A 24400-nucleotide genomic window follows, 5' to 3' on the forward strand; every position below is an offset into this window, starting at 1 on the left:
CCGTTGCAGCGGGATCTCTCCCTCCTGTCCCACGCCCACAATTCGCCCGCAGTGCCGGGCTCCTGTGGCTAACTGGAGGCAAATGTGGCAGCCGCGTCTGGCCGAGCAGCTCCCTGCAGGTGGCGGCGAGATGTGACCTACTTGTCACTGGAATCATGTCGCCGGCTCAGAGAGCCCTGAGCTCTTCCGACAGCTGGAGCCCGCTGACCCCGGCCGTGTCCTGGGAGGGAGCAGAGCCAGGGAAGCTGAAGCTAGCTGGGAGAACTACCGGGACCGGTCCGGCATCCCAGCGCAGCGGGAGGGAGAAGGGAGCTGTCTGGGAAGCACTGGGTGAGGGGCAGGAGGAGGGTGTGTCCTTTCCACTCGGTCCTGGTCATATTCCCTTGGGAGTTTTTACCTTCCAGAGCTGGGCTTTTGTTTGCCTGCGCACCTGGGAGTCACCTGCCGGTCTCGGTGAGGGTCCTGGTGCGTGGCTTGTTGAGTCCAGGACATCCCTCTGGCTGCCCTGGCTGTCTTGAGACCCTGGCAGGGGTCTCAGAGACCTTGGCAAGAAGTCAAAAACAGCTGCGGCTTCGATTTTAGCCTGTGGAAAAAACTGCCAGCTTTGTATGAATAATTGTAAACCACAAGGGTTTCAGTCGAGTGATACTTGAATTAACACAGGAAGGAATAGTAGAAATTTGGGGTTTTTAGAATGTATTTCAGGGGGTCAAGATGGAGGAATTTGGGCAAGTCCTAGCCTTCTTTTCCTTCTTCTTGTCTTCCATGTTTTGGTGTGATGGTGACACTTCTCTCCTGGTTTAAGGTAGAGATTCACAGTCTAACAGATGATAGGTATTGTCAAAGAAATTGTAAACATACAACATGTAGTTTTGAGTATGCAAGGTGAGAGCCACCCAAGGCTCGAAGCAGAATGCTATGGTGGACTTGCTAGGCAGAGCTCAGCAGGTTGGAGAAATATTATAGATAAGAAGAAATAAACAACCTTGAAAACACAATCAGATGCATTCCATTCTTTGGCTCCTTCTTTGGCTGCAGGGGCTGGGAAAAGAACTTTTACACTGTTGGGGTCCAACCCTGACAGGCTTCATGTGGGTGCGAGGGCCGAGGATGGAGAGAGGGACATGAGAAACCTTCTCCTGCCCGAGTTAAGCATGGAGAGAGGATCAGCAGGTGAAATCCTGCGCCTGGAACAGCAGGAATAGGGACAGCACTGAGCTGACTCCAGCTCTGGGTCATGTGGCTCCTTTTTCCTTGCTCTGCTGCAATTTTTCATCACTATCACAAGATACCTTTTGTCAGCCCTTCTTTTTCTTGAGCAAGTAACACCAAGTGCAATATTCTGCGGATGAATGGATCCCCCAGGCTCCAGCCCTGTCCTTTGGAGAGGCAGATCCAGTTCTGGAGCCCTCTCCTGTGCCACAAGCAGTGTGACAGCAGCCTGCTGCCCCGTTCCTCGGGGGAGTCTCCTGCCTCCTCCCTGCGTGTCCCCCTGGCTGTGCCTGTGGCAGGTGCAGGGAGCAGTGTCTGCCTGCCTGGGCAGCATTTGGCGAGGGCAAAGGGCCTGTGAGTGGTGCTGCTGCATTAGCCAGGGCCTGCCTGCTGTGCAAAGCCTTATTAGAGAGCAAAAAGGGCTTTATTTCAGGCTGGAAGTCATCGAGCCTGTTCAGACAGATGTTTATTTCCTCTGCTCCCTGGAATGATGTCATTATGGCCAGCAAAGTTCTGTGCTTCCCCAAAGCTGGGCAAACTGCTCTGGTACTTTCTCAGGCTCCCCGGGCAGCACTCTATAAAATACAGGCAGTGTACAACTGGTTTCACAAGGAATTTCTGTTTAGCCTACTCATTAAAGTGCTCCAAAGGGAGTCTGAGGTGTTTGTATTCCATGATTCTTGAGAACGAGTCACTGTTTATGCTGGCAGGTTTCCAAATAAGGAGAAAAGAAAAGGATACTTCTGGGTCAAATTCCTGCTCTTAAACTTTTATACTCCTTACCTCTCGGACGAGTCCTGTGCTCTGACATCAATCCTCCCACAGAGCACCAACCAGAGCCCTTCTGGCCTTTGGGATCTGAGGTGACATGGAAGGATCACCTGCTTATTTTTTTAATACCTCTGGCCTAGGAGTTACTTGAACCCTCACTGTTTTTCCTGCTGCAGAGAATAATCCTGGAATTAGGGTTTTCTTGGACACTACCATTTGCTGCTTTCTGCTGGAAAGCAGGAAATCTTATTCCAGCTAGGGAAAAATGCAAGTTAAACTTTTTAACTTTACAAAAATGTCTGAGCCTAGGAAGGGGAAATTAATGCTTCTGCATCCCTAGATTTAGATATATGTACACCAAAACCAATTTAAGATGCTTCAGCTGCAACAGCCTTTTCCACTTAAGCGTCTTTAAATATTTTTTTTTTCCTACTGTTAGAGTAACAGAATAAATAACAGCACCTGTGTATTTTAAAATTATGTTGTTAATAAAATCCCGGTACATTTACATAAATGACAACATTAATGTACAATTAAACAAAGCATTGTAATATTACAGCAACAAAAGAGGACCTACATATTTATACAGATAGCTGGAACAGCTACTTGAAAATACTTTCCAAATTAAAGCCTTCTGTGGCATTTCTCAGTGATAATTTTGACCCCCCCCTGTATGGCTTTCTGTAATAAATAGGGTTATTGGAGCTGGTGATGTTCAGCAGATGTGTACCTAAAGCACAAAGGGAGTGTGCCCTGACCAACCTGTCAGCTGACTGAAAATCCTTATCCATGCATGCAATTTACCTCTGTGTAAATCCTTTAGGAACAAGGCCATGTCAGATTTTGATGGATTTGCTGGGAGATGCTGGTGGTTCCTTCTCCTTCCCTTTATGTAAACTGTGTCTGTGCTGTGCTTTGGAGCCTGGGCCCAGCTGAGCCTCCTCCTTCCACTGTGTTTAGATACAATGGGAATAAATTGTTGAATTTCTAATAAGGAATAAATAGTTCTCCACTGAAAACTTGGTTTCCTCTTCTTCACCTGTCTACAACAAATGGAAGTGTCCTGGCAAATGGTTTTTGGTGGGTGCTTAGCAAAGCTCAGTGGGAATAGCTGGAGGTCTTTCCTTAATCCAAACCAGCTCCAGAGAGCAAACTACTGAGTTAGATGTTATTTGGAAGCCAGGGGAGGCTTTTATTGCTTTTATTGCAGCTGGGCAGTTTTTCAGCCTAGTGCCAGCTCCTGCTACACCTGAGCCTTCTACAAAGTGTCTTTTGTGATGTCAGGTCTCACAGGTAATGTTCAGAAACACGCTTTTAAGGTGAAAAAAAGTGACTGACTGACACTATCAGACCTTGACAGGGAGAAGGATAGACAGTTTTTTTCTTTCTCCTCAAAACAGATCCAGATTAACAACTAGCACAGTGAAACTGTATTTAAAAACACGCAACCCCCAACTCTCCCCTCCCCGCCCCAGCTCCTCATACTAGGCTTAAAGTGTGAGTAACTTCGGTGTTAGTATTAGTTTCTACTCAGCTTTGAACATACAAAACCGCTCTCTCAAGGTGCAAACAGTTTTGGGGGAAGTTTCTGTCGGTCTGTTGCGATGCACAGACGCAGGTACTACTGAGGGGAAGTATTTGTGTGCAGACAGATGGTTCGTGGGATGGGTTTTAGGATCAGGAAACTCCTCCTAGGCAGCCTTTTTACAGGGAAAACATCTGTGTGGATGAACCTAAGCCCATGTATTAGTGCTGGGCTTAGCTCAATTGCCTCTTTCTCCACAGCCCAGCGCTGTGCTCGTGGAAAGGGCAGCACCGGTCTATTGCTGCGGCTCGGGCTCTCCCCTTGCACCCTCAGCTGGTGTTTGGGCTGTGGCAGTGTTGTTGGTGTGACAGTGTTGCTCCTGGGGCAGCAGCAGCAGCAGCACAGAGAAGCCAGCTCCCGTCCCTCAGCACGGGGGTGCCTGTTCAGGGCGCTCTCAGGAAGATGCAGAAGGCAGCCAGCCCCAGCGACGCCTCCAGCGCGGTTTGCCAGCCAAACCGGGGCTGCTCACACCCGTGAGGTGACGTACACGGAGTGCAGGCGGCCGGCCAGGGCTGCCTGCAGGTCCCTCAGAGGGTCCAGGCCCTGCACTTTGCTGTTCCTGCCGTAGATGAGCTGCTTGAACGAGTCCTGCTCCAGCAGGGAGCTCATGTGCTTGAGGAAGAAGCCCTCGCAGAAAGAGGCCAGTTCTGGTGCATTGTGAATCTGAGGGAGACAGCAGGATTATTAACCCCTTCTGTACATCACAGACGTACATGACATCTCTGAGCCTCTCATTCCTAATGCTTTTCTCCTTTTTGTCTTTTAGAAAACATTAAAAGACAGGAGTAACAGTGGAAAAGCACTGAAGACAGGACTTCGATCATTTCTCCTGGTGCTTTTTGCAGGGAGACATCCAGGCTTTTTTAATTCCTTCCCCTGCTGGCCTGCACTCCAGCCCCTTCCCTTCCTGCAGCAGAGCAGCTGGCTGATGAGGTGGCCAAGGTACCTGTTTGGCTGAGCCACAGCACACAGCAACGCTGCTGTGCTGGCAGATGGTGAGCAGGGCTCGGGGCAATCAGGACACGGGTCACAAGATGGGAGCCTCATCCCCACAAGGAGGGGCTGAACGCAGGAGAACAGGAATTCTGCACTCCTGAACCACCACGAGGTGATTTCGGCCTGGGATCTGGCTCCTTTTGCTTCAGGATCAGTAACAAGAGCAATGAAACTCAAGTTCAATATTAAGAAGCTCTGTGCACACACAGCCTCTGCCTGGGAATTCTGTGCAAATAACAATTAAAGGAAAAGAACATAATGGCCAGTAGGGAATGCTGTTTCCCCTTTTTACCACTGCACACTCTTACAAATTTTTGGTCTGAAAGCAGCCCAATGTGAGAGAAACTGAAAAGCATCAGTGTATCAGACACTAGACACACAGTGAAAAAAAAATCATTACCAACCCTCTGTGCAGTTTTCTCCTTGTCTTTAAGGGATCTGATCCTGAAAAATTCCAGGAAGGGCAGAGTATTTCTCTGATTTAGGTTATTTGCTACAGAGGTGTATCTGTCACACAACAGACTTTATGCTCCCTTTGGAGCTGAAAAGAGTATTTTCTAGCAGCAGGGGTGCTAGGAAAGGGTTTACTCTTTAGCTGCTATGCTGTGATCAATTGTCCCCGCTGCTCCCAAGATTTGAATCCCTCAGGATTTGCTGATGTTGCTGTATCAGGCTGCTAAGACAGCTTTACAGCTTTCCCCTACTCTGCAGGGATCCCTCATCCATTTCATCCATGATTGCTCCAGACAAGAAAACACACTGGGGCTGTGCAGGACTTTCCAGCCTGGAGCTGGGAATCATCTCGCTGGTGTTGTGGCTGTGGGGAGTTACCTGCAGGGAGGGTGCCCCCCTGGAGTTTTTGGGTACCACCAGCAGCACACAGGCTGCTCACTGGGGTTCTCAAACCAGGGGGGTTGGATCTACCTTTGCATATTTATAGATGTTGACAGAGTTGTCCATGCTGATGGTCTGGGCACAGAGGATTTCACAGTGTCTCTGGAGGCCGTCCAGCTGGAACAGGCTGGCAGCCGACAGCAGCTATGGGGACAAGAGAGAGGCTATTTGAGATCATGAGGCTTGAAAGGCCTGGGGAAGGCAAACAGGACAGATGATTTCCTCTCTGAAGAGTCTCTGACTCGCTGTTTTAATGACCAAGTCCTCATCAAACAGTAAAAAGGCTGCTCCGTGCTGAAGTGACAGACAGACACATTTCCCCTCTCAGCAAAAGCTCCTTCCACAAGCATATTTGCTCTCCTTTCTGTCACCATGACACAAAAACACCAAGCAGCGATGTTTTGAAACTTCTAAGCTCATTTCCAAGCGTTAAATATGCTCCTGGACTGAATGGGAGCCTGCTGTTAGCTCCTGGATTTTGCCTTTCAACTCTGTTTTATGCCCCAGTGCACTTGGCAAGACTTGGAAGAAAAAGCTGTCTCACCTCTAAGATATCAGTGGTGGGAATTTCCATGGATTCTGTCCCTCCATAGTATAAATACTGCATCAGCATCTGGAATGGGAAGAAGGCCAGGCATGAAGTTATCACGGCAGTCACAAGGGGCTGTTGATGGCTGTGCTCCCCTTCCTGAGCAGACGGGAATCATGTCCTGTGCCGGCTCTCACCTCCACTGGTGGCTTTTTTTTCACTCCCTGGCGTGGCAAATCTGCTGCTTTCTAACAGTCCTTTTTCTCTTGGGCCCTGAAAAGGGCCCTGCTGGGGACTTTGGGCTGAGGTGACAGCGTGTCTCTGAGCAACACCACTGTCCTTGTCTGGGATCCGGGCTGGTGAAGCCTGGCAGGCTGGTCACGCGCGGAGCTGCCAGTGAGCCCAGCGTGAGCATCCCGGGGACCTCCCAGCCACTTGCCTCCCCTGCTGGGCTTCTAATCAGCTTCCAGCCCCTCACCAGGCCTGGAGGAAAAGGCATTAATTGTCTGCAGGGAGAGCAAGAGGCAGCTCCTGCTCTTTGATCTGCATGTGCCCACCCCCAGCCCAAGCAGTGTCAGGGAGGGAATGGATCTGGTGTTGGATCACAGAAGTGTCCTGGGTGCTTGCAAGCTCTGCTTGCCATTCCTAACAGGGCTGGGAACAAATCTAAGCTGCTCCTTGTGAGATTGCCTTATCTGTAGAACAGAATTATGTGAGAGCAGAGCTCTTCCCAGCAGAGGCCTGAGCAGGACACACATCTCTGATGGTTCAGCACCCTCCACCCTACCTGAGCCTGCCTCTCCTAAACTGTATTTACCATCAACTCTGACTGTATTTACCATCAAATTGTGAAATACTTCACTGTTTCAATTCTTTTAGATTTTTCTCTCTCCCTTCACTGAAGCATAAGTTTATCTTTAGAAACCTTCTGATGTACAAATGCTGTTAAGGAAGTTTGTTTCAATACTCAGTTACATTTTCGTCTCTGTTGTGGCTTGAAGCTGCAAAATTTGGATGTCACCTATCCAACACAAAACTTGTACAGCTCCTTACAAGCAGAATAAAGATGCTCTCATGGTCAACTTACTTCCCTCTAGTGAGATAACAGCACTCCTGACCAACAGACCAGTTTTTTTGCTTATAAAAAGAGAAAAAAAAGCCTCGACCCTTTAGTGAAACGGCTACGTGACCTATACTGCACTTCACATCTCCCTGTTCCTCCACTAAATATGGAAATGTCATAAATGCAAAGCACGATTCTCAGTTCTGAGCCTTTCTTGACAGAGACACCATTGATTTCTTATCATCTGATTTGAATTAATATGAAGCCTGGCAATGCACCTGCTGTAAGTAAGTTACTCTTTGCTTAGCAAAGGGAGTCTTTGCTTAGTAAAAGGGATAGTGAAAGATGATTTCCTGAAGTGCCTGTGAGGAGATTATCCTGCTCCTGTTACTAACACTTGGCAGCACTGAAGTAGCTCTACCTACATACTAACATGAAAATAGTGTCATAAAAATTATAAAAATGGTGTGTTAAAAGTATAAAACTACCTTCTAATAGAAGATTAGTTTATCCTGCTTTATGGAGAAGTCTGCTGCCTAGGAAGAAAATAAGAATATAGACTGGAAGAATCTGTTTTATGGCTGGAACTTTGGAAAAAGGGCATTTCAGAATACTTCTGAAATTCGTATCTGTTGAAAGGTACTCCATTTCTGCTTGTATTATTATCTAATTATGATATTACTTATTATCTCCTTATGATACTACTACTTGGGTTTGTTTTACCTTCCAAGAGGTTGAGAAAAAAAAAAGAAAAACAATACAGAAAAAGTGGAATTAAGTCTTATACCTTGAAAATGTTGTATTTCATATCGCTGATTTCAACAGTCTTGCTGCCGTGGCCATCATGCTCTGTTTTATTGGTCATTAGTGTCTTGAACCTGGGAATGGTTTTAAACAGATTTTATTCAAAAGATTTAATTGTATTACTGTGTCACACAGTCATCACAAAGAGCAAGGGGGAAACAAAAATCCCTCCTTGTTCTTTGCAAGCTGAAAATCGAAACATTTCCTTTAATTTAATGATGATTAGTTCAGGGACAATTGAAAAGTGAAAACTGCCTGGATCTGATCTAATCCGACCCTGTTATAGGTGGAAAACCCTATTACTGTGCCAAGACGAGAGAAAGAAGCTGCTAACTGCAAGTGCACCAGGCCAGTGTGAGATTCCAGGAAAGCTGGAGCAACTGCAGCTCTCCCTGCAATGAAGGAATGGGAAGGCAGAGAATTGCTGGATATGTACCCTCCAACTACTGCACATGATTTCAGGGATAATCATGGCTGGATTCATTATGCCCCTGATCAGTGACTCACCTGTTAGATGCAGTAACCAGCAGGACTTTGTGTGCATAAAAGAGCTTTCCTTCCACTAAGAAAGTTACATCAGACATTTCTTTATTGTTCAGAAAGTGAGGATCTGTTGGGTAAATGGACAAAAAAAAAGTGACTTTTCTTTTTAAACTGTTCATGCTTTTCAGAAAGACATCCAAACAAACAAATAAGAAACCAACCCAGCAGCAGCCAAAAGAAGCTCACTGCTCAGGTGAGCACCTTACCCAGCCGAGCTGGCAGAATCTTTCGGATCTCGGGAATGCTGGGAATGGGGCTGCTGCCATAGCAGTGGGTGAAGATGGATGCCAGCTGCTGGTTGATGGAATCATTCTGTGAGGAGGATGGAACAGGGATTAGCAACTGGACATTGAGCAGAGTCTGAATGTGCTGTAAGGGGTCCCCTGGGGCTTACACAACTTAGCCGTACAGGAGTAACCTCCTCACAGAGGGACAAGTTTTAAATTAAGCCAGAATGACAATATCTGTGGAGTTATGGAGGTATAAAGAGCTGTAGAGCTTCCCCCAGGTGTATGTTTGAGGACTGTCTAGGGGCTGTTAGTGAATTTAGAAAAATGCTTCCAGGGCCATTTCCATGCCATAACTCCTAAGGACTTTGCCCAGCCACTCCCTTGCTCCTGTTGTGCACAACAACAACAAAACCCTGGAACACTCAGCTCTGACAATTATAAAACTCAGACTTACTTTGCTGGTTTTGAGGATGTCAAACATGAGCTGCAGCCCCTCACTGACCAGCTCCTCGTTGTAATCCTCCTCTTTGATGGTGACAAACTCCCGCAGCAGGGTCTGCACCACGGAGTAGCGGGACTGGGAGAAGGTTGTCCGTAGGGACTCGATCCACACGTGGAGCTTCCAGGGCACTCCTGCAGCCACAGGAAAAAGGGACAGTGAAAGATGATTTCCTGAAGTGCCTGTGAGGAGATTATCCTGCTCCTATTACTAACACTTGGCAGCACTGAAGTAGCTCTACCTACATCCTAACAGCAGATATAGATTTTTATCTTGATATTAAAGGTGACTGAACTGGGTCACTGACAGAGTAAGTGACAAAGGATTGGCAGCAGGATCACAAATTGGAAATTTCTGCTGATTTTTAAGGTTCAGAGACTCCCTGTTTTGTTCTGATCTTCATGGTTAGTCAGAACCACAAAAAAAATTGAACTGAAGTTGTAAGGCTACGTAATGCCACACAACTGTGGTGTGAGGTTTTTCCTCCCAGTTACACACAAGCTTCAAAGTTGTCCCTCTCCTACCTTGAGATCAGTTTTGTTCCTTCATCTTAAACCACTGATAAACACTAAATTTTAGATGTAAGTATCCAATAGAGAGAGATACCCCTTACTTTTGATATGTGGGAACAGAGGATCCAGCCAAGAGTGAGGGACATCCCAGAGCAGCAGGAAATTTGAAAAAAAAAACATAAAAACAACCCAACAACTTGTGAGGAGTCTTGAACGCTTATAAAATTTAGATTAGATAGCTTTGCAGTCGGGGCTGTTTCTCTTCTAAGTGAGATGGGCAGAAAAGGAAGGTTTTTATGCCTTATGTGCACAAGCTCAGAAGGAAGGGCTCACCCAGTGCCCTGAGCTCCATGGTGATGTCCACATAGCCGTGCTCGGCGCTGTAGTACATGGCCTCCTGCAGAGCCTTCATCCGCGTCTTGCACAGCCGGACCTGCCCCTCGCTGGAGCTGCCCTGGCTGGAGGTGTCACTCTCCACCCCCTCGGCCAAAATCTCCTCCAGGGACAGCACATCCCCCTTGGCCTGCTGGGGCTGGCTCAGGAGCTTGCGCAGGACGTTCCTGCAGAGAGGTTACACTTACTAACAAAGGAAATTTCAACAACTCTGACAAGACTGTGGGCATTTGGGATTAGGGATCCGGCTCAGTAAACAGTAATTTCCTTCCCAAAGACAGCTGGCACTGTGGAGCAGCATGGAAACCACTTATCCTTCCTTACCGCACCCCTAGAAACTGGTGTCCCTCAGCAAGGGCAGAAACATGGCCCGTACTCCTCACATGGTGGCTTTGTTTGGAATTTCACACGGCAGTTGCAAGAAACAGACTTTCTTGTTTGTGTCTTGTTTGGGGAGTTTGCATCACGGGTGTCCCTCAGCCAGCTGGGGACAGCTGCTCCAGACATTCCCCAGCCCAGCAGGGCCACCCAGCACTCCCTGTGCAGCTGCACTGCCACCAGCCAGTGCTCACCCACACCCCTCCCTGGGGCTAAATCCAGCTTATTTAAGGACCTAGCTTTAGGGTCACCCCATCCTATCCTGTGGCAGAACAAGCCTTGGATGTCACTAACATTTCTTCAGGGAACACAGAGATTTCTGGAGGAGCTTGCAAGTAATGTCTTATTTCTGAACAACCACGCTGAAAACAGGGTTGGAGAGCCCAGGCTGGCTGGTTTAGTGATTCACCTCTTGGTTGGCCCTCCAAAAACTAAAGATGCAGACGCCCAGGCTCTGCTGTGAGTTATTCTTGCCACCTCAACCTGATTAGATTCCATCTCAGAACATGAACAGGGATCTCACAACCCTAATTTCATAACCTACCCTTAGATGGGACTTGGTCTGCTGATGTGGGGCATAAAACCAGCTCGCTCTCAGTGCTGCAGAGCCAGACCAGCAAGTGTCAGGACACAAAACAAAAAAATATCTTTGTTCTTGTCAGGAGAGTCTTAACCCCATCTGCTGAACTGCACACGCAGGGGTTTGGGTCACAAAGTCACACAGGACACACAGCAACACCTAAAGTGCAAAAAAGCTGTGTTCTGAGCAGGAGCAGAGCACTACCTGTGACCATGTGCTGCTGAGTGGCTGAAGCAGTTCATGTCCTCATGGAGTGACGATGACATCCCGTTGACTTCCAGCATGCTCAGGAGTGGATCGGCGCCCCTGCTGAGCAGCAAGCTGACCAGCTCGTAATTCCCTGGGGAAAAAGGACAGGAACATCAGGGTGGTCCCTCTGTGGAAGCACAAAACACAGGACTGGCCACAGGCAGGTCTCCCTGGCTCCATTCCCATTAGATGGAGCAGGGAGTGGTGGCAGGAGATCCAGCACTGTGTGTCACTGGGAGAGGAAATGGCCTTTTTTATCCCTTCCATAAAGCTTGGAGCAGAGCAAGCCAGCCACTCATCTTCATAACAGCACAAGGGTAACAGAGAAAGAAACAAAAGGAAAAAAACTGAAACCACTTTGAGGTGAAAAGTGTTAACAAAGGTCAGCACAACACGTTCACAGAATGCTCAGCTCCTGACAGCCCACTAGAAGAAATGCAGAATTTTTACATGCATTTAATAAACTAATAAACCAAATTTCTTTATTTAACAGTTATTTTCCCTCAGACTGAATGGAAACTTGTTAATTTTCACATCTGGGTGTTGCTTAGGCCCACAGACATGCCCAGACTAGACAGAGGCTGGTTTATGTCCCTTGACAGTGCTTGGTGAAGGAGTTGGTGCCATCAGCTCTGCTGTGGGGGCTCTGGGGAGGAGTCAAGAGTGGGACAAGCTGGAAAACAGATACTTGGGGTCTATCAGGCTGGTGATAGTAAGAGATGTACAGTGCTGAGGCCACAGGGAGCTCACCTGCAGCTGAGGCCAGCTGGAGAGGGGTCTCAGCGTAGTTGTCCTCCCCAGTGTTCACAGCAGAGCCCTCCACGTGGGCACCAGCATCCAGGAGCAGCTGCAAGGGGCACAGGGAAGACAGGGAGTTGGGAAAAGAGCAATTCAGAACGACCAAACAGCCCGGGCTGGTTATTAGAAAGGAGAATCAGTGGGTTCAGAGTGAGGAGGGCCCATCTGGAGAGCACCACCTCCTTTTTAAAACCTCCTTCGTGGTGTGGCTGTGCAAGTGGAATCTCCAACTCCAAAGGGCTCTGCAATCAGAGCAGGAAGTCTATCCTAACTCCATGCTGTGCACAGGAAGCAGGACTCCCCCAGGGAATTACCAGGCTGGTCATACCTTGTGGAGCCTGTGCAGGGAGGGCTGGCAGCTGCAGGGATTGTCACACAGAGCCTGCTTTCACTGAGCTGCTGGGAGGGAAAGAGCCGCCTCCCAGGGGAAGGGGAGAAGGTGACAGGGTGATGGGGATGTTTTAGAGTCAGGTGGGGCTGGCAGAAGGCTCTGGAGCACCCAGAGCAGTGCTGGCAGGGGCAGGCAGGGAGGATCAGCTCTGTCGTGTGTGTCCACCAGGACATTCCATGCTTCCACGACTGTGGGCACTGCAGTACCCAACAAGAGCTTTGATTCACTTGGCTTCATCTCCTGGGAGAACCAAACTTGTATCTCACACATAAATTAAGGCTGTCCAACCTCTGGAATACCAAAGGCTGCCCGGGCAGTTTGCCAGGTGGAATCTAATCTTTGTAATTATGCACAAATGTACACAAACAAAAGATGAGTGTGTGCAGCTTCCATTTACTTACTTTTTTTTTTCTTTTTTTTTTTTTCTTTTTATTCCTTCCCTTTGAGCAGAAGGTAAATTAAATTCAACAGCAATTGATTGTTCTGATCAGTTTTTCATATCCCTGGAAGTTTGGGTAGCATATCTGGGGCTCCACACCATCCTCCTGCCCCCTGTGATAATTCCACAGAAAAGGGAGCAGGGAGGATGCCACAGGCCGAAATCCCACAACAGCTTAAGTCTTGTTCATGCAATTCTCAAGGATTATGAAGGAAGTTACAGATGATTTGCTGCCATTAGAGCAGACATCAGCACATACTGGATTTTTGCACATGTAAATTTATAAACCAATTAATATCTACTGTTATGAAGCTCCTGATCAAACAGCCAAACTGCAACCACTCCACGTGAAGCACTAGTTTACTTAAAACCAAAGAAATGATAGTGCAGCACTGTTTTGGGAGCAGTGAGCCTTACAGCAATACTGAAACCAAAGAAAAATACAGAAACACACCATGCTTTGTTATCAAGTCCTTGCTAGGAATTGTGTCAACCAGTTTTCATTCTCCTTGTTTTAAACAGCATGCAGTTTTTTCCCTGGTGTTTAGGAGGCTCAGGAAGGCTGGGAGCGAGGGCTCACAGGGCTGCCTTTCAGTCCCCTGTGCCTGCTGGAGGGATTCCTGGCTGGGATCTTACCTGGACCACCGAGATGTGCCCGTGTAACACGGCGAAGGTGAGCGCGGTCCAGTGCCGGCTGTCGGGATGGACCGAGGGGTATCGAGGGGAGGCACTGGGCACCTGCAGCAGGGAAGCAGCACTCATCACCCACTGCAGCCTGCCTGCCTTCCTCCCCTGCCTTCTACAGAACTTTCTCCGTGGGTGACAAGCCCAAGGAATGGGGACTTGGGCCACTTGGAGAACAATGTGACCACCACTCGCTCTGCCCCATCCCCAGGACTCTTTAATGGGCTCACTAGTTTCTCCCTGTGGCAGCTCCTTCCCTCCCCCTCCCCCTCCCCATTACCCTTGCCAGTGCCAATCCTAATTGGAGCCACTGAGTGCTCCAAGAAGTTTTGAAGGTTTTCTCCCCACCCCCACCCAAATCCCTGAAGCAACACTTTCTGAGAGAAATGCCTTGCTTGAAGCTTCCAGGACTGAAGCCTTCAGTTGCTAGGAGAGATTTCAGAACTCCTGTTAGTTTACAGCTGGATAGTTATGGGCAGAGGGTGTATACTCACTGGTATATCTAAATTTGCTCCAGCATCTATAAGCATTTGGACCATGGCTTCATCTCCAGCAGCACAGGCATACATGAGGGGAGTCATACCCTTCAGAAAGGAAATAAAAATAAAAACAAAAAGAAAGTTATCTTTCTATCCCTATCAACAGTGATACTGTCATGGACACAGCAAGTTTGAATCTTAATGTACAATGTGTGTGTAGGACAGCACATATATATTTATAAAGCATTTTTGACTTCTATGCAGAGGGGGCACAACTGATATTGGAAAATGACCTGGACAAAACATCGCTGGACAAGGCTGAAAGAACACAAAAAGGATCACTGAAAATCCTAGTCCTGTATTGTCCACAATTCTCCAGCTTTCCCAAGGCTGCCAACAAAGAAATGCCATTTCTTGGCTCATTTGTAGCCAAATGAACTGAAGGCAGAAAGCAACACAAAAATACAGACGATGAATTTATCTGGCAACTTCTCCCCATTGCTAAAATCCTATTTGCCTCAATATTTCAGCATTTCAATCCCATAAATCTCTTTCCCTCTACTTAACCAGCAAAGCATGACGGCTCAGAGATGAATTATGAGAAAAATGAGCCTTACTTATGGAGTTCATTCCTGAACAAAAAGGAAATGGCCTGGTAAAATCCATTCCTGCTCACATCCCACAGCTTTCCTGCCCCCTCCCCTTAATTATTGCAGGCATTTGGATTTTTTTACAGGCAGCATCTCCACAGCTCAGTATACAATAACAGAGCTTCATCCTTAATGGGAGCTGTACTGTAGAATGGAATTACATCTCTCACACAGGAGTGCTGCTCTTTACTCTGCAAAGGTGTCTTTTCAAAGCAGCCACAACTCCCAGCTTCCTGCTTTGGGGCACTTCCATTTCTGAGGATATTTCTGGGTGAGATATTTTGGCTTTTGTGGGGCTTGGGAGGCTCCACACTCATTATAGACAAATAAACTGAGAATTCAAAATGCAGGTCTGCAGGCACAAATCTCAGACAGGGTTCTAAACTTGTACAGACTTATATTGTCCTTTTTAATATTTTTAATGTTAGTGTTGCACTTCCTGCTTGCTCCTTGCCAAGGGAAGAAGAGATTGTTTTTCTAAACGTCTCCAACCCCTGAAACCAGAGTGCTTGTTGGTGCCCATCAGAACTGAATACAGGGTCCTGCTCCAAACTAGTGTTTCTGAGGGGATGTTCTGAGTTCTTTTCCACAGATTTCCACGAACACAAATGGACAAGTGGGTCTGAACATCCTGGACATGCTCATCCCCTGGGAGTGGTCAAAATCCCAACCTGGATCTAGAGCCTTTGTATTAAATTATCCAGCAGCTCTAAGTCAATTTTCCCAAGTTTGGGCATCTGGCTTTGTCTTACTGACTCTTTTCCAAAAGGAGCAAAATAAACTGATGGCAAAGTCCAGCTTTGCTTTCCTGTTCCAGCTATGGCAGATCTCATTCCCAGAACTTGAATTTAACTCTACCTGGGGTGGGCAGTGCCACACAAGCACTTGCTTGGACACAAAGCTGAGTTGCTCCAGAGTCAAGTAGAGAATTTCCAAGCAACAATGTCTCTAAAGGGGGCCTATCCTGCCCTTTTTGTTGGTGCCAAAACACTCTATGAGGGCCAAAGATGACAGAGCTGCCCCTCTCACAGCGGGGCTGGCAAGAGGATCTCACTCACAGGATGAGACATCAGTGAGTGACAGCAGAAACTCCTCAGACTTCCCCAAGGAGCTGCCCACAGGGGTCTCTAGGCTGACAAAAGCCAGACAGCTCCCAGTTTGCTGGCTGGATGAGAGGTAGGGAACATCCAGCAGTGAGAAGTGACAGTCCTGGCACCAGTGTCGGAGGTGTTGGAGCACAGTGTCTCACAATGCAAATCACAAAATAATCTTCAAGAGAATGAGAGGCCTCTGGGCTACAGTAACTGCAAAAACTTATTAAAAAATAAAATTAAAAAAAAAACAACTAAGTGGGAAACCTTCACAATATAAATCTGCCACCTCAGTCACTTTACTTAAGTGAGTATCTATGATGAGATACCCACCCCAGTGACCACAAAGCTCCTGGTACTGGATTAGTAAATAAGGCAACTACACACCCAGATACATCCAGGAGCAGTTTCTGCTATTTGTGTGTACATTCACACTTCCCTTAAAACTGCAGGATGGTGGGAAGTGCTATGGAAGATGTGACAGGTTCAGAGCTGGGTCTGAAATGTTACTGCAGTAAAATGCTGGCAGTGAGAAAACCTCTCTACCTGAACATAAGCCCTTCCCACTGCCTAATATCCTCTTGTTCCAGAGATGTGACAGCTCATTCTCCTTGCTGTGACAGCTGTAACGAGTGTTTATTTAGGAGAGGTGGCTTTTTCCCCCCCTTTTTTAAATTAAAAGCTAATTCCATGAATTGAATGATATCCCAGAGGACAAACTCTGCTGTTACTTGATGAGACTGACAGCATGAGCAGAAGCAGCCAGAGACTCCCAGGACTACCAAATCCCTATGGTTCAGTGTAGCTGAGCAGGGAACAGTTAAAAATGGATAAACAGACACATCAGCATGATGGACTATGAGCAAATCTAACACTGACTGACACCAGGCCACTGGGGTGGGGTCCTCAGGGCTGTTCCTTGTATTCCAAACTGCTCTGACCCCAAAAGTCACGAGACAAAACCACCTTTTGGTCACTCCTCACTAACCCAGCTGGGATTTGGGCTGTTGAGGCAGAGGGGAGTGTCACTGGAAAAGAAATCACTTTGCTTTGACATCCTCTCAGCACATATCAGACTTTCCATTTACTGCTCCTGTGTTAACCTGCCTGCTATCAGTGCCTGAGACAGCCCATCCAAAGAACAGACATTCCACCTGATAAACAATCCACTCCAGGCTCTAATGAGAGTTTTTTTGGAGCTGTGGCATGGGAGTGGGGTGGGGAAGTATTTTTCTGTGTTTTAAGGGATGCATTTTCAGCCTAAACCTCGAGCTAGAATTAGAAAACCCTTGGAGAGGCAACAAACACGACCTGGTATTGATTTGCCACCTGGAAAGGAAGGAACGAGCTGCTGATGCAGGGAATTTTGGGGTCATGTGCATTTGTTCTGTGGCACACCTGATCATCCATGGTGTTCACCCCGTCGGGGCCCAGTGCATCGATGGCTTGGTTGATCAGATCCGTCCTCCCGCAGTTCAGCATTCGGAAGCCCAGATCCTGCTGGAATTTCTCAGTAGCAGCTTTAGCATCCAGTCTCCGGAAGGAGCTGAAGCAGCATTCAGGTCTGTGAAAGACAAAAGAATTCCTAGATGGTGCCCGTACCATTAGGAAAAAAAAATATATATATATGGATCCTTAGTCTTTGCTGGGCAAAAAAATATCAAAAATTTTTAAAAGTATGAAGTAAAAATAAAATTTAGGCAGGGAACACCCTCAATGCTTTTCCAGCAACTCAATTGAAGGAAGTGTTTAACGTTTCTGCGAGGATCTAGTAAATCCTTATCCTTTAGTTGACTCTCAGGACAACTTTTATGTCATCTGGAAGGAAAGGAGCCCAGGAATTACTGTAAATCCTCTGGCTGGCTGCTCAGACTCTTCTGAATTCCAGACCTGGAAATGTGTCTCCTTCACTGAAGGATCACTTCCCAACTGGAGGCTGGTAATGGGAGCTCAGCCCTTTGATGTTATTTTGGGGTGAATGCCTTCCACAGTACCCGCCTGGTTTCCAGCACAGGCTCTTGAGCAAACTCTCAGTGAGCGAGATATCAACCTGCCAAGTTCCTCTGATAAATGAGATGCTTTCAGCACAGCCATCCTCCTCTGGAGAGCCTGGACAGCCTGCCAGAGGAACAGGCCACTCATCACCTCACATGGAAGATTCAGGATGATTCTCATACAAAATCCTACCATAATCTTTTTCTAACTGGTATCACAATTTACAGTGTCAGCTAGAATAAGATGTAATTACGTAATAGTCAGAAGAAAGAGAAAAGAAGAATTAGTTTTAAAAAAAGAAATAAAATTATTCAATTTGAAATCCAGTGAACCTCAGAAAAACAGGTTTTTGAAGGGATGGAACTTGCCTTTGCACATTGTTCCCATCCCACCAAGCAAGCCAGGAACAAACAAATAAATTAAAAAATTAAACAAACAAACCAGTTTCAAGACCTTCTTTCTCCCTTAACATGCTGGATATAAAATGACTGCTTTAAAGGATCAAATAATGCATTCTGGAATCGATTTTTTTTTTTTTTGCTAGTTTAGATCTTTCATTCAAGCTATCTTAAAAAGCAAGGAATAATCTTGCAATTAAGTCTGAGGCACATAAAGACCCCAAACCCAAATACCTGTATTTCATATTTAACTTTCAGAAAGACAAAAAAATCTTTCTGCCCTAGCTGCAGAGTTTGGCCAAAGTTCCTTTATCTCTGAAGTAGCAGAAGGTTAACATGCATCGCTTGTGCAGCACAACAAGATCTGGCTTCTGGGAAATTTCGTGGAAGTATGACCCTGAAATTAGCTCACTTGGTTAGAGCACAGTGATACTACTTAAGAGTGGGACTTGAAGATCCTTGTGGGTCCCTTCCAGCTAGGAATATTCTGTGCCTGAGCACCAGCAGCTCCCACCTGTGGCCCACCGGGCTGGGCTGTGGCAGTTCCAGCAGTGGAGGGACTGGAAAGAGCTGCAGCCCACAGAGGGGACTTTCTGAGTTTGTCATCTCTTTAGGAGCAGCAAGAGGTACTGTCCATTAATATTGTCCATTTTTGTGCTGGTGATTGATCAGCATGAACCCACCACACAAACTTACGGCTGGGAAATCTCAACTTGCCAAACCAAAACCACTACAGGAAAGTTTTAAGAAGCTCCAAGGACCAGAGGAGCTTCCCAAAGCTTAAGCCCACGTACTTGAGCTGGCGGGGCTCGCAGTCCAGCCCCGGGAGGAGCAGCCTGGCCGTCTGCCTGATGTCATCGCTGTCCACGGTCAGGCTGCGCCGGTGCTCGGCGTAGGTGATGGCCACCCGCATCCACTCCATCAGCGGCGGCAGCAGCATGAAGGGGCTGTGAAGGGAGGGGAGAAATCCATCATGGAACAAGGGCTGAGCCTGGAGGACACTCGGTGGGCTCCTGGGTGCGCAAGGGGGAGCCTGGCACAGATAAATCCCACCTGAGGAAGGAAACTGGACTGGAAGGTCACAGCCATGGGAAGGAGCTGCTCAGGCTTGGTCACCCAGTTTATGTAATAGCTGTGTTATTCTAAATAATCCATAGAATTATTTAGTATTTATTATTATTGTTATTATTATTAGGCTCCTCCACTAGGAACACTAAAAATATCCTTGCCTGTTTGCAACTTCAAACCTTGCTAATTCAGCCCTGCCTCCATTAATCTTTACATTACTACTATCTCCACGGCTTTTTGCATTTTGCATTTCTAATGCAGAGCTCAATTTTGCTCATCTGATCCTCAGTTTTGCCCCCCACCCCGAGCCTACAGACCACAGAAATGCTGGAACAATGAGGTTTTACTCAATATTAAGGGCTGCAAGGCAATAAAGGAATATAAATAAGTTAATAGCAGCAGCACCAGTTCGTGATGAGCCCCCCTTATTCCTGCTGTAAGAATGAACACAGACAGCACTGAAATTACACATTAATGTATAGTTACCATGATACTCTCATACACAACATATCCAGCCTCTCAATATACAGACAGACTGATCTATTTTGCTTGATTTTTCCCCGGGGATACCTGCCACCCCAGTGGAAGGCTTGGAAGTGCAGCTGTCATGAAAACACCTCTCCCATTCCTAGTAATGACTTCATTAATGCTGTGGAAAAAGGTGGGGGGGAAAAAAGGAAAAAAAAAAAAAGTGCCTGTCCCATTTAACCATTCAAAAGAAAAGAACTGAGGGGAGAAAGGATCAGTTCCTTTACAAAGTTCAGACAGGAAAATATATATATGAGGGAATATGAACTGATTTGGGCATTAATGAAAGCAGCTGAAGCCATGAAAGGCATTTTCAAAGCTGTGCCTGCGTACATGTGCGAGAGCAGGAAGAGTGAGCTGCACCAATCCCGTTAGAAAGCATTTATTCATAATGGGATTTACAAGCAGAACTCCCTTTATCAGGACTTTGAACACCCTTCAGGCTGCAATAACTCCACTCTGTAAAAATATGTGCTGTTCCAATTTTCCCAGTTGCGAGGTGCACCCTGAAACGCTGCCATTATCACTCTACAAACACACCCACTATTTTCCCCTCTTCTCCTTCGCTTCCTTTTCTTCTGAGTTGTGAAACAGCATCTACAAAACCAAAGGTGTTTTAAGCACCGGATCCTGGATTGCCCAGGGCCAGGGTATTTTTAACAGGACATTGACTTTCTTTCTTGTTACCAGTTTACCTTTCTGTCAAAAAATCAGAATATCAGGGTTGCTACAATCACCACTTTGAACAGCACCCAGCAGCTCATCCTTCCCCAGACTTTCTGAAAGGGATGGGATGAATCATTCTAGCTCATCCAATTCAGAGCTGATCGACCTCCTTAAGGGAAGAGCAGGAATTGTCCACAGGCATTTGGGAGATGCCTTTCAGCAAATTCACTGCTCCAGAGAATTTCAACTCTTATCCGGCCTGGAAAAGAGCCATTCACACTTTTTGAATGCAGGTAACTTAAGACAGGAGCCAAAATAATTATTTATCTTTTCTATGTACTCTGCAGAGCCTCTAGCATGGGATTCAAAGTTCCACAGAGGTGGTGAGGGCAGGGAGGTAGGCCAGGGAGCCTAAAAGCACCAAAATTAAATTATATTTAGATTGGAAATGCTCAGGAGCACTAGAAAAGCTCATCTTACAAGAGATTCCATCTGCCACCTTTTGTAAAGAAGGATTTAGACCACATCCCAGCTTCCCTGACACTCCCATGGTGGGAACACTGCTGGGCAGGGAACCTGATCAAACCCTGGTGACTGACTCAGGGCTCTGGGCAGCCAGAACCTCTGGTCAGCCAGCAGCAAATGCCACGGAGTCTGCACCAGAAATAACACCTATCCTGAAGGAATTTCCACTCTGCAAAAGATCCACATGTGCCAGGGTTATAAATGGCTTCCACACAAGCAGACCTTGGATGTGGAAAACTTGCTTTGGGAGGAATGGCGAGAAGAAAGATTTTCCCCTCACCCCCCGCTTCTGTTTCTTTTTTAATCTCAACAGATTTTTTTCCAAAGGCTTTAAAAGTGACAGCTCAGACTGCCTGATTCTCCTTGTGTCCAAAGGGAAGCAGACTTTGGAATGCAAAAAGCAGTATCAGGAAGGACGTTCTCATCCTGCTGTCCTGATTTTCCAAACCCCACCACTGGCACTGCTATGCAAATTGGATAAATCGTTATTATCCATTATTCTATTGAGGGTCACTATAATGGCTTAAATTGCTATTTTGCTGAAAAAACCGTTTCTCTGCAAAATTTCTAGGTTGAGGTTTGCCTTTTTACTCCTTCCCCCTGCTTTTATGCAACTATTTCCTTTCTCTCAACTTGGCCAGGCTCTGGCAACAGCTTTATCTTCCTTTGCTCACTGACACTCCACCAGATAAGCAGCATTATCCCAGGACTGAAGCAGAAAGAAGAGCTGCAGTTCAGCTGAATGAAACACCAATGCTGGGTCACGCCGCACTAAGAAAATAAATGAAATTACTCATTTCCTAGAAAATAAAATGCCATTTTCAACCCTGTGGCCCTTAACCTGGGCATCCATCTGCCCCCAAGGAATCACTGATCATTTCACAGTCTGCAGGAAGGGAAGGGGAGAAACCTTCATGGAAAATTAACTGGGAGATGCTTCGAGCTAAAGAATTAATTTCTGTATCTGTGCTCCTGCCTGTGCCATGTTCTGCCCGGTGCCATTTTCCTCTGGTCTTACTGACATTTTAGAAGCATTTGGCAGCTCATTAAATTCCACACATGAAATGATCCAGCCTTGGGAAGCTGTCATATTCCAGCAGCATTTCGCTGGGGACACAGACCCTCAGATTTCTTGGAAGTGCAATGTCACTATGGTTTCTTCCAGTTTTTTTGCCATAAGCTGTCTTGCAGTGACACCAGTGTGAACTGGGAGTTGCACAGGACTGGAAATGTGCACAGGACTGGGAAGTGGAACAGGAACTGCTCCTCTTCTGTAAACCTTGTGAAGGATCACATTGATGCCCCATACTGTCACGTGCTGTCAACATTCCACCCATAAATTCTCTGAAATTCCCTCCATCTGGAACTGGACAGCTGCTCCATTCCCGAGGGGATCACCTTGGAGCTGGGTGAGAGTGCTCTGAGAAAAAACACACTTTATTATGGGCTTCCTCCTTCCTTTGAGCTAAACCACTTAGTTTTATTTAGAAATAGCCAAGGAGACCAAGCAGGATTTGGCAGAGAATTTACAGCAAGCTTTAGGATAACTTTTTCCTGGAAAAGGTACCTTAATTAGAATGGCTTTGGACATGACTGGCATGTGGAGAGCACATGTAGCATCTTGAGGAGAAGCTGTGGGATCAGACTTTCAGGCATATCCATCACAAAGAAATCATTCCCCAGAGTGGGATCTTCTGAGGATTTCTAGGAGCACTGGGATCAAGATATTTTTGGCAAAAGGAAATTAATTGTATGTAAAAAGGACAGCACTCCAGGGGAGTTAGAAAATCACATGATCCTTCCTCAGCTTTGAGCACCTGCTAACTCAGGTGAAGACAGTGGGTTTTCCCAGAAAAAACAGCCATTCTATCACATTCCTTCCCCCTGTCTGTGCCCCCAGGAGGATCCAGTGACAAAACTGCTGAGAAATCACAGACTCATAGAGTGGTTTGGGGTGGGAAAAGCTCATCTTGTTCCAACCCCCCTGCCATGGGCAGGGACACCTTCCACTAGCCCAGGCTGCTCAGAGGCCCCTCCAACCTGGAGGGAAAAAGGAGGAATAAAACATTTTCCCTGCTGCCCCACCTCTTCTCTGCTGTTTTTATTTTGCCTTCTGCTCTGCTAGAGCAAAACAAAGCAAGAGCCAATGGTGACAGCAACAGCAAGAAAGAAAAACCTTGTTCTTCTAAACAAGGCTCGCATTCTTCTAAAGCAGGAAAGAAAACATTGTCCTAATGGAAGCAGGTGGGAATGGCAAAAATTCACCTCCCTCCTGGCTGCCTGAGCCACACAGGCACAGTCTCCCATCCTGCCTGTCCCCAGGCCTTCTAAATGGTCTGAGTGAACTAAAGCACGTGGAAATCTCACAGTATTTATGGTCAGAGTGGTGTAGCCCATGGTAACCCCTCATATCTGACTTACAGGAACTATACAGAGGCTCCTGGGGAGAAGAATCCCAAATCTTTAAAGATCAGTGCGGGGTTTTGCAAGGGACTAAAAAATAAAAAGGAAAGGTTTTCAGTGCAGTGAGCTAATGTTTGAGTTTACTGCTGGAATCAAACACTGTGGCTCAAAGTTACTCAGATGGAAAAACCCCAAGGATGGCAACAGAGTCAAAAAGAAATCAGAGTGAAGTCTCATTACTTGGAGAAGGGAAAGGATTCTGAGGCAAGACAGAGTATCCAAAACTCAAACCATGGCACACTGATGTGGAAAACATGGCATATTTACAATTTGGATTCCCAAACATGAAAACCCCTCTTCTCAAGCAGCAGGGATAAAAAATATATCTCAGAGTATGTAATTATATGTGAATAGAATAACAACAGAGATGTTGCTTTAGAAGAAACACAAAATTGTTGCTCCAAAATACAATCAGCTTCAGACAGGAGCTATTCCTCACAGATTTAGAAGTTTTTTACAAAATTTCAAGAACTTCCCAGATTTACAGAAGAAAATAATAGGAATTACCATGCTGGGCCCTATTCAAGGATCATCTCAACATGTGCAACATGTTTCAAGGCAGACAGTCCAGATCCTTACAGAAAAGGAAGAAGAAATTTAATCACACCCAACTGACCCCAAAAAGTGTCCTTCTGACTTCCCTTAAAACAATGCCTAGTTCACATCTCAGAAGTTAAGAGTTCTCAAATTTTAGTGCATCGTTATCAAGTTACTAAGACCTTGGCTTGGCTATGCCACGAGTTTAGAGAGTTATCCTGCAGTCAGACACTAATGGAATGAAAGACATCTGGTTAATATTATATTTATTTGGATCCTTTCTCCACTGAATCTGCCTTCAGAGTTTCCTTTTAATATAGACAATATAAAATCATACAAGAGTAGTTTAAATCTAGAACTGGCAGCTCTGATCCTTCTTCCCACAGACAAAAATAACACCTTTTCTGTCCTTTGCAAACCACACTTAAAAATAAGGTGCAGCATCAGACA

At 46.4% G+C, this 24400-nt stretch overlaps 1 protein-coding gene across 1 annotated transcript in view; it reads right to left on the reverse strand.

The window, feature by feature from the left end:
- Positions 1 to 2448: 2448 nt before the first annotated feature.
- ABTB2 (ankyrin repeat and BTB domain containing 2) overlaps positions 2449 to 24400 on the reverse strand; it is a 111361-nt gene continuing 89409 nt past the window's right edge. The window contains exons 4-17 of the mRNA XM_021555913.3: positions 18958 to 19110; positions 17169 to 17334; positions 14045 to 14134; positions 13503 to 13604; positions 11989 to 12085; positions 11194 to 11329; positions 9972 to 10198; positions 9082 to 9260; positions 8604 to 8709; positions 8362 to 8464; positions 7838 to 7928; positions 6003 to 6071; positions 5489 to 5602; positions 2449 to 4231 (exon numbers count right to left, since the gene is read on the reverse strand). Coding sequence (XP_021411588.1) covers positions 4034 to 4231; positions 5489 to 5602; positions 6003 to 6071; positions 7838 to 7928; positions 8362 to 8464; positions 8604 to 8709; positions 9082 to 9260; positions 9972 to 10198; positions 11194 to 11329; positions 11989 to 12085; positions 13503 to 13604; positions 14045 to 14134; positions 17169 to 17334; positions 18958 to 19110 — 1831 coding nt within the window. The 3' untranslated portion in view covers positions 2449 to 4033. The remainder of the gene's footprint in view (positions 4232 to 5488; positions 5603 to 6002; positions 6072 to 7837; positions 7929 to 8361; positions 8465 to 8603; positions 8710 to 9081; positions 9261 to 9971; positions 10199 to 11193; positions 11330 to 11988; positions 12086 to 13502; positions 13605 to 14044; positions 14135 to 17168; positions 17335 to 18957; positions 19111 to 24400) is intronic.

This window comes from Lonchura striata, chromosome 5 (assembly GCF_050655825.1).
Source record: "Lonchura striata isolate lonStrDom1 chromosome 5, ASM5065582v1, whole genome shotgun sequence".
Classification (NCBI taxonomy): Eukaryota; Metazoa; Chordata; class Aves; order Passeriformes; family Estrildidae; genus Lonchura; species Lonchura striata.